This window comes from Aplysia californica, unplaced genomic scaffold (genome assembly GCF_000002075.1).
Source record: "Aplysia californica isolate F4 #8 unplaced genomic scaffold, AplCal3.0 scaffold00377, whole genome shotgun sequence".
NCBI classification, from domain to species: Eukaryota; Metazoa; Mollusca; class Gastropoda; order Aplysiida; family Aplysiidae; genus Aplysia; species Aplysia californica.
Window position 1 is genome coordinate 229774 of NW_004797647.1, and position 10000 is coordinate 239773.

The window sequence follows — 10000 nt, forward strand, 5'->3', positions numbered from 1 at the left end:
ACACACACACACACACACACACACACACACACACACACACACACACACACAACACACACATATATACACTCACACACACAAAAACATACACTTACACACTCAGGAACGCACACACATGCACTCACACTTACTCTCATATTAAGTAATTACACACATTATATTTGAACACTCTAACATGAAAAATTCTTGAAAATGCCTACCAAACTCAAATATTGTAGTTGCGTTTCTTTTCAATTTCTGATTATTTTTTTACACGGCCTCGAATATTTTTCCTCTCTGGCCAATGCAGATACCTGTAAGAGTGAGGTCTTTCTTGATGTGACCCAAATTGTATCTTTTTTATGTAAGGCGTTTCACAAAATTTATGTAATTTACCATTTTTACACTCCATCGATACAATGTAGATCGTCTAGGAGGTGGGCTTTGACCCTGCATGTCATGGCTAGCTTGTGCTGAGAGGGATACAACATCCCAGCAGAAAGGCCAAGATAAAAGTAGTTCCCGCATCCGATCCGGACTTTGGGGATTGCCTTGTTAGTGAGACGACTTTCTGGTCCTTCGACATAATGTGGAAGGGTGGCCAATTCCTTTCCACGCCGCCTTTACTTCCCCAACTAGAAGTCAGGTACCCATTACTGCTGGGTGGGCAGGAGGGGGTGAAAAAATCTGTGTCCAAACCGAGGCTCGAACCGGGACTTTCCGCTTCGGTTTCCCTTAATACTCGATCAAAATTGTTCTCTCTTGGGAATCAAACTCAGGTCTTCTGCATGAAGTGGCAAAGTGCCTAACCTGTACACCACAGATACTCTGGTCTATTTAACTTCTAAACAAAGTGATAAAAAAAACCCCCAAACAACACTGACATGACAGCCACTGATGCATCTTCACCTTTTTTGGGCACCCCAAATTTATGATTTTATTGAAGATGTTGTAATATTTTTTCTCAGCTCAAGAATTCTTTTTGTGCCGAGCAAGGAAGAACATCTTCAACTTCACTAAGGAGGCTCCAGTAAACTGGTTGCAAACAAAAAGAGGCTCCCATCTGAATGAGAACTGCTATAAGACAACCTATGCTGATTCCATTGACCCTGCTTCCATTCTTATGCAGGTATTCTTTTCTTTGCGTTTTTTTGTAGAAGATGTTGCAGAGTGAACAATTTTCTGCCCTGGTAGAATATCATATGGACTTTTTCCGTTCATGAGAAAAGTGCTTTACACGTTTTTTTTTCCTTGGTGTCTCATTTTTGCATTAGTGGGGTTCTTGCTTGTCCCTTTTAGTTTTAGTAGAGGTTTCACAGTGCTTACAACTGCATAACGTCATATGAGCGCCAGAAGATTAGAGCTGCTACAAGAAAGTAACAAAGATAAAAAAGAAGAAGGGGAGATAAGGACGATAGATGTTTGATAGGAAAGAAGAAGCAAACCACATCAGAGCACCTGCCAACCACCCACGCTTGTCCCTTCAACTAAACCTGCTGCAGCTGGTCTTACAATCAAGATCTATGAAAAAGTATTGTTTGCTCATAATCATATTCACTTTGCTCTTTGGAAACTAGGATAGATTCTGACTCAGTAGGCTATATTATCATGTAAGTCTTGAAGAAATTTTCATTCATTGCCTCTCCTGCGATCATTAAATCTGTGCATTAACTTTTGGTTACTTGTGGACCTGCTGAAGGAGAGTATTTCCTCTTCTCCAGAGCACCTGCCAACCGCTCACTAGAGTAATCGATATATTACTCATAGAACAGAAATTGAAATGGGCAAACAATGATGTGTCAAAAAGAAAGTTGCGTCTTTCATATATAAAAACAGAAATAAATAGGTATAAAATTATGAAATGAAGAAAAAAACCCAACTAAAAACATACCAGCCAAAACAACAACCCCCCCCCCCCCCAAAGAAAACAAACAAACAACGAAAACATATTTCTGCTCAGAGGTGAAGCTTTGAATTTAGCTATGCCCCAACATAATATGTTATTAAAGGATTTCTAAAGGGGGGGGGGGGTAGTGAAGGGAATGTAGCCTTCTGCTGCACTTCCTTTGAAACCGTAACCGAGTTGAAAGTTACAAAGTAAAGTACAAAGGGGATAAGTCATGGAGTATTACTAGCAACTTTGAAGTTCTTTTTAGAGTGGGCAGGTGGGTTGCTCTGTTTTCCTGTCAGTCCAGTGTTTTTTCCCCCCATCTTTTTGGATAGCTCTGATTGTATTTTTTTTTTTACCCTTAGATGATCTTCGTTGAAATGCGTTTATAAGCTGTGTGATCTTTTCTACTCCTTTTCTCAGGTGAACATGGAGAAGAAGAGTCGTCTAACTCATTTCTTGCCACCAGAAGAGAAGCTAGCCATTTGTCATCTACTCAAACAAGTTGAAGACGTAGAGGGAGGGAAGATAAGCGTGGATGATGTGGATGATGATGGTATCTCTCTTTGTGATTATGTTAACTGATTATTTGTACAGAGTAAATTAGCTAATATTGATACACTGAACACTATATTTTCTTTATCCCAGGAAGGTAATTTAAAGTGAGATTCCCTTGTCAGAGAGTATTTTTTTAAAAGACCGAAATAATGCCTGAATTCAAATTGTTGTTGCACTTGAGGCATTAAGTTTAGGGCTACAATTTGAAATGGAGTCTATTATCATTTTATTGTAGCATTAATTCATAGAAATGTTCTCCTCGGCATTGGCCATTGTCAGACATCAACGGGCAAACTTTTAATATTATGATTATTATGATGATGATGATGATGACGATGATGATGATAATGATGATGATGGCGATTATTATTATCATTATTTGTATTATTTGTATTATTTTTATTATTTTTATTATTTGTATTATTGTTTAAAACTCATACTCTTTTTGTGCCTGCTGTACCAGTACCGTTTTTTCCCCTCCCCACCTCTGTTGTAGTTGCCGAAGTGGTGCAGATTGAGGAGCCACCTCCTAAAAAACCGAAGATTGTGAAATCCGCTTCACAGAAGCTCCGTGAAAAAGGTAATACATGCGGGATTTTGTCTCTTAGCAAAAATTGTACACATATTTTGTCAATGTCTGTTTTGTCTCTTAGCAAAAATTATACGCACAATTTGTCAATGTCTGTTTTTAGAATTGACTAGTCCTGTGTCTTTTCAAATGTATGGCTGACCTCTTAATGCATTTGGTTGTGAACTTGGTAAAAATGTGAAAGTTAAGTGTTTGATTGAGTGGGACACATTTTTTCTTGTTACTCCAAGAACACTGTTCTAGTTAGTCAGGAGGTTTTGATGGTTGTAGTGGTTGGTTGATGGGTGCTCTGGTGTGTTTTGCTCCATCTTTCCTATCAAATGTCTATCCTCCTTTTCTTCCCTCCTCCTTTTCTTTTTATGTTACTTTCTGGTAACACCTCTTATCCTTGGCACTGTTAACTTTTTTATTACAGCTGTGATTTCCCCTGTGAACTTTTAAAATTACGGTTATGATTTCCTTTGTGAACTTTTAAAATTACGGTTATGATTTCCTTTGTGAACTTTTTAAATTACGGTTATGATTTCCTCTGTGAACTTTTAAAATTACGGCTATGATTTCCTCTGTGAACTTTTAAAATTACGGCTATGATTTCCTCTGTGAACTTTTAAAATTACGGCTATGATTTCCTCTGTGAACTTTTAAAATTACAGCTATGATTTCCTCTGTGCACTTTTAAAATTACGGCTATGATTTCCTCTGTGAACTTTTCCATTACAGCTGTGAAACAAGCATTAAAAAAGAAAACCTCAGGGGCAAAAGCAGAGAAACCAAAACAGAAAAGAGCTGCCAAGAAAAAAGGTGTGAATTTCTCTTATTAATCATGTTATTTTCACCTTTGATATTGACATTAAGTAAGTGGGGGGGGGGGGGGGGGGGGAGGGGGGGTTGGAAAAAGTTCAATATACAAGGTTTGGTCAAACTTCATCATCATTGCCTTTCTCATCCTGCATCAGGGTATAGGCAACGGACAAACACCCCCCCCTTTTCTCTATCCTGGGCTAGCCTCTTGATGTTATTCCATGTCTTGTTGGTCAAACTTGTGTTTACCTTATTATGTTTATTATGAAGAAGAAAACTTGGTTTTTTATTTAAAACAAAGAAACAGATTGAGTAAAAAAAAAATTGACTTCAATTACTAACAGGCAAAATATTGTTAATCTCTTTTACTCATACATTATTTTTTATTTAGTGTATTGAGTTAAGAAAATATGTTTGTTTTTTTAGGGGAGGGGGGGGGGGGGTTGTAGCCTCAAGTCACACCAGCAAACTGTACAACCTTTTAAGTTTGAAAACTGACAAGTCATAGTCGCTTGCTTGTGTCTTTGGTGTAACGGTTCGGCCCTTCCTTGTCTCATGCAGGAGACCTGGATTCCCAAGTGAGGGAGATTTTTACTGAGTATTTTGTTCTTTCTGCAGGGATGTTGTATCCCTCTCAGCTCGGGCAAAACCTTGGGGTTGACACCCACCTCCTAAATGATCCAAGTTGTGTCAGTGGGGCGTAAAAACACCTATATTTTAACCCTTCCAGCCCCAGCCATTTCTGTACACTCCCTAACCCCATTCCCAGCCAATACTACAGTATTTCAGAAAAAGAGGCATGCATTCTAAAAAATGATTCAGTATCTTTGTACTGAGGTTTAGATGATAACATGTAGCAATGTATAAAAATAAAAGAACAAATATTATGAACATTAAAGTTTAATTAGGTTCGTTAATTTCGAAAAATGCAAAAAATTCGGTATCCCCCGAAACTGAAAATATACACTCTTGGGTTGGTAGGAAGTACAAGCACTGCTGAAAATATACGCGCATGGGGCTGGAAGGGTTAAAAGAATATAATGCCCTTGACAATATCTATCCTTGTGCTAAGAATGCAGGCTCTTCGTTTTTTCCTCTCTGTTAGAAATGCTTGTTTTTTTTTCCAGGTGAAGCAGAGCCGAAGAGAAAGAAAGCTGTGAAAAAAGTGAATGAGCTTGAACTTCACCCACGACCTGATATTAAAGTGTTGGACAAAGACCCTCTGTTTGAAACTGAGTATGTGATTATTCAGTTATGTTCACTAGAGATGTCATTGTTCTTCTATTTGCTTGCTGTACCATTTCTATGATTAGAATGTCATGGAATGTACCATATAAGTTCACATGCATATAATGTATAAGTGATGAAATGTGGCTATCATTGTGGATTTAGAATAGACTACCTAAACCTACAACCTTTCAATTCAATACAGTGAGTGCTATCAAGAAGAATACTTGATGACACGGTTAATTGACTTGACAAACTTCCTTGAGGATGTGCCCTTAATTAGATTTTTAGTTCATAGCATAGTTCTGAGAATCTTTATGAGTGCTTCAATCATATTTTTATTATTCAACATTTTTATTAAAAGAAAAGATATCAATGTGAATTCCCGCTATCTGGGTTTTTTATTCTCCGCATGAATGCAAAAGTAGTTTTTTTATTATATGAATTTATTGTCCCTTTTTTCTTGCTGCAGAGTGATTGCTCTCTTTCGATATTATTTCATAAAGAAAGAGTAAACTTGATTTTGTATTGTGTTGAAGCAATGTAGGCCTATATATTTTTTTTTCAGCTTTGTTAGTCTCCATAATCATTTTATTCAAAGTTCTACCACTCTATATGACAGAAGATAACTTTCTTGAGTTTTCTTTTTTCAGTGCAAACATGCCGTATGTATCAAAGAGAGCAAACTCTCGGCTTGTTTTCCGAGCCATTTATCTGAAGGACAACAAGATGTTGGGGAAGCTCCTGAAGGACGGAAATCGGATGAGAGATGTGAGTGAGCTTTTTGTCTTGGATTGACAAGTATTTCATATCATGCTTGAACTTTAAAGTTGAAGGTTTTGGGGGAATCTTTCCTTCTTCTAAATTGTCAAAACAATTTTCTTACTGAAGTTGCAGGAACTTATCAACTTGATACCAGAAACTTTTGTCTGTTCAGGTGATGAAGAAAATGAAGGAAAAGCTCCTCATCAAATAATTTATCCTTTATTATGCAAACATTAGTCTTTTACTAGCTTCTTGATGCTTTACTTAATGAGGACAAAAACTGATAGAATGATTAGGGTTAAAATGTGGAGCAAGGAACTATAGAGGCAGCCTCTGTGTGTGCATGTGTCTGTGTGTCTGTGTGTGTGTGTGTCTGTGTGTGTGTGTGTGTGTGTGTGTGTGTGTGTGTGTGTGTGTGTGTGTGTTTGTGTGTGTGGGTGTATGTGAGTGTATGTGTGCGTGCATGCATATTCTGTATGTGTGTGATTCCACATCATCATTGTCATTATCGTCAATGTCACGACCACTGTTGTCATAATTAGCACCACCATCATCATTATTGTCATCATCTCTATGACTTGACAAAATGTTTCAAAAGTGTTCAAATAATCTAAGCCAATGAAACATTTCTAAGGTACAAGAGCCCCCGGGGCGGTGCCACTGACTGAAGTGTCTTTAGGCCATTCCCAAAGGTGGGACATTTCTCGTTCATGCACAGTATAATTGTAAATGGGCTGATTCATCAATGTCACGCTCATAACTGTGCCTGATCTACAACAGGGAACTGCTGCTTTTTCTTTCCTAATCCTTACTGTTGTCATTTTTCCTCTACTTCTTTTGTATGTTTGTCACACTCTTGTAACCCGCTATTTCCGGGGTGCCTTGAAAGTCGAAACAGACTTTGTGCTGTTGAAGCTACAGAGGTGAGCAGAGTAAGCCTGATTCCCTGTAAAGACTTCTCTGTTAACATCCACCCCTTGGCACTCATATGACCTTGTGCAGTTGCGAGTGCCGTAAAACCTCTACTAAATAAAATAAAATAAGGTACAAGTAAATTTCCTGTCTCGTTTTGACAGCTTTTGTACAAGTCCCTCGACAACGACGACTCACCTATGAAGGCAGCTGTGGAAGTTGGAGATGCTGCCGTCTTCAAGACTCTGCTTCATGAATACTCAGGAGACAAATATGAGTCAAGGTTGAAAGACAATGACTACGAGACAAACATGCTGGAAAAGCTGGATAACGGCAGGTAAGATCTTACATAAGAGGCAGTGTGAAGTTGGACTGGAAGTAATATTGATAATATGAGATATGATGATGAATGATGAAGATCATTTCTATACCGCCCACTCCCGTGTAAACACAGCTCTAGGCGCTTTACTTAAATTCATGTACGAACAATATTCACGCATGCGACACACACATGCACGTACACACTCATACACACACACAAACACACACACATACACAAACAAACACACACACACACACACACTCACGCACACATTTCACGCACACATGTGCACACACATGTATGCCAAACGCATACACACACACACACACACACACACACACACACACACACACACACACACACACTCACACACACACACACACACACACACACACATGTACTTGCTTATCACACGCGCACGCTTACACATCGACACGAAATGAGCACATATATAATAAAATAATATACTCAATGCAATTCACTAAATACATAAATGGATACATAGTCATTTACTTAACATTGTACTGAGCATGAATCTACTTACATAAAAATGATGATATTCATATTAGTGCATTTTCACTTGGAAAGTGCTCATTGCACAAGTACAATGTGTGGCTGGCCAGGAAGACAATTCTGTATTCTGTTTGACCTAAAATATACAGGATATGGCATCTGTGATAGGTTTGGAATGTGATTTGAATAAAGTTTAACTTTTTTTTTTCGGCAGGGTTTAGGAGCATAGTCACAAAAATGTAATCTTTAGAGTTCTGAAAGTTGAAAATCTGAACACTGGACTTTTGGGTTGCTGAACAATTGCACCCCAACCATGCCACTTATAGTTTCTATGATTCTTTTGTCTTAAATTTATTGATGAAACTTGAAACATTCCACACGATGGGAAAGTGTTATACTGTTGAACCTGCTTTAATAATAATTAAAAACAGCATCTGTATAGCGCATATCCCCGCTCAACAGCAGGCTCTATGCGCTTAACACTATATTATTACCCCAGCAGACCATAGAACACTCGGAAACATTCTCAGCGTCCCGGGAAGCATACAGTGCAAGCAGCTGATTTAGCGCTCAAACACTAACAAACTGACACGATCTTTTGCTGTCTATACCCATTCCCACCTGGGTGAAGTGAGGAAAATTCGTGTAAAGTGCCTTGCCCCAAAGACACGGGCCCCTGACGGGATTCGAATCCACGACCTTACGATTGCGAGTCCGAGAGCCTAACCACTAGGCCACTGACGCCATGAATATCACCTGCACAAAGGACCTTTTCCCACTTCCTTTTTTTTCTGTTTCATAAGGACACAGTCTAAGATGTCCACCTGGTTAGTTTTTTGTTTTAGTAAGAGTTTTACGGCACTTGCAACACAATAAGGTCATATAAGTGCCGAAGATTAGAGGTGTTACAAGAGAGTAACGAACACAAAAATAAAAAGAAAGAGGAGAGATAAGGATGATAAATGTTTGATAGGAATGAAGAAGCAAGCCACACCAGAGCACCCGCCAACCTCCCATGTCCACCTGGGTAGGAAAACCACTTTTCTCCTCTACAACTTATAACTTGTGGCCGTCTTGGATGATTTGAGCTGTATCTGTCAAAGCTATTCTAAATTTGTTGAAAGGTGAAAAATGAAATACACTACCGTTTTGATTCAATTGTTCTGTCTTGATGAGTTGAGGTTTTTTTTTTCTGTTTTGTTTTACAGTTACAATCAGAGGTCTCTTGGAATCCGATTTATTCGCAAGCTACAAGCTAGCAGGGGGAACAGAGAAGGAAACAATGCCTTTCTCGCAGTAAGTTTTTAGATATCTTAATGAAAGAGGAGCTATGATGTTGTGAATAGACTTTATTCTTCTTTATGTGGTTAAACTGGTTTTTCTTGTTTCTGGTTTTCTTGTTTCTGTGAAATATTTGTTCTTGTGTGAATGATTATGTGATTGGTGTAGAGTGCTCAGAGCTTATACTAGTATCGGATAGAGCGCTATATAAATGCAATCTATTATTATTATTATTATTATTATTATTATTATTATTATTATTATTATTATTATTATTATTATTGGGACAGGATCAGTTAACTGACTGAACATTAAAATTTTGTTGTTTTGCTTTTACAGAGTTCCTCATTTTAAAATCCTTTGCTTTCGTATTTCTAAATTCGTATAGCTGTGGTTCAAATAAGATGAGAAATGATTTTGTTTTTCTTGAATTTGTTTTTCATAATTCAATTATTCACCAAAAGTGTGCTTCATTTATTCAAGAATATTTAATGTGAAAGACTGAAACAAAGCATAAAAAATAATGTCTTTAAAGAAAATGCCTTACTCTGCTTAACCTTGCTTTGCAGAGTCAACAAAACAATTTATTAGAAATGCTTCATTTTCTTGTAACAATGACAATATACGACAGCCTTGGAATGGCAAATAGAAGAATTCTTTACAAGCATCAATTCTAAGTGCTGAGGTCTTTTCTTTTGACACTATTAATGGGAAGTACATGGTGCTCACTTTTTCCTTTTGCTGAGTTCTGCTTACCTCCCGGGGCAGGGCCACTGACCGAAGTGTCTTTAGGCCATTCCCAAAGGGGGGACATTTTTCGTTCAAGCACAGTAGAATTGCAAATGGGCTGATTCATGTCACACTCATAACTGTTCCTGATCTGCAACAGGGAGCTGCTGCTTTATCTTTCCTAATCCTTACAATTATCATTTTCCTCTACTTTTTTTGTATATTTGTCTCTCTCTTGTGACCCGCTATTTCCGGGGTGCCTTGATAGTCGAAGCAGACCTTGTGCTGTTGAAGCTAGAGAGGTGAGCAGAGGAAGTCTGATTCCCTGTAAGGACTTCTCTGTTGACACCCACCCCTTGGCGCTCATATGACCTTATGCAGTTTCAAGCGCTGTAAAACCCTCTACTAAAAAACAAAAAAAATGAGTTCTGCTTCT

At 38.1% G+C, this 10000-nt stretch overlaps 1 protein-coding gene across 1 annotated transcript in view; it reads left to right on the forward strand.

The window, feature by feature from the left end:
• Window positions 1-10000, forward strand: part of LOC101851060 (poly [ADP-ribose] polymerase tankyrase) — a gene marked incomplete in the record, with an annotated part of 82071 nt that overhangs the window by 8130 nt on the left and 63941 nt on the right. Inside the window, 8 exon segments of the mRNA XM_013085456.2 lie at window positions 948-1108; window positions 2291-2423; window positions 2922-3005; window positions 3735-3815; window positions 4943-5051; window positions 5696-5813; window positions 6884-7056; window positions 8763-8850. Coding sequence (XP_012940910.1) covers window positions 948-1108; window positions 2291-2423; window positions 2922-3005; window positions 3735-3815; window positions 4943-5051; window positions 5696-5813; window positions 6884-7056; window positions 8763-8850 — 947 coding nt within the window.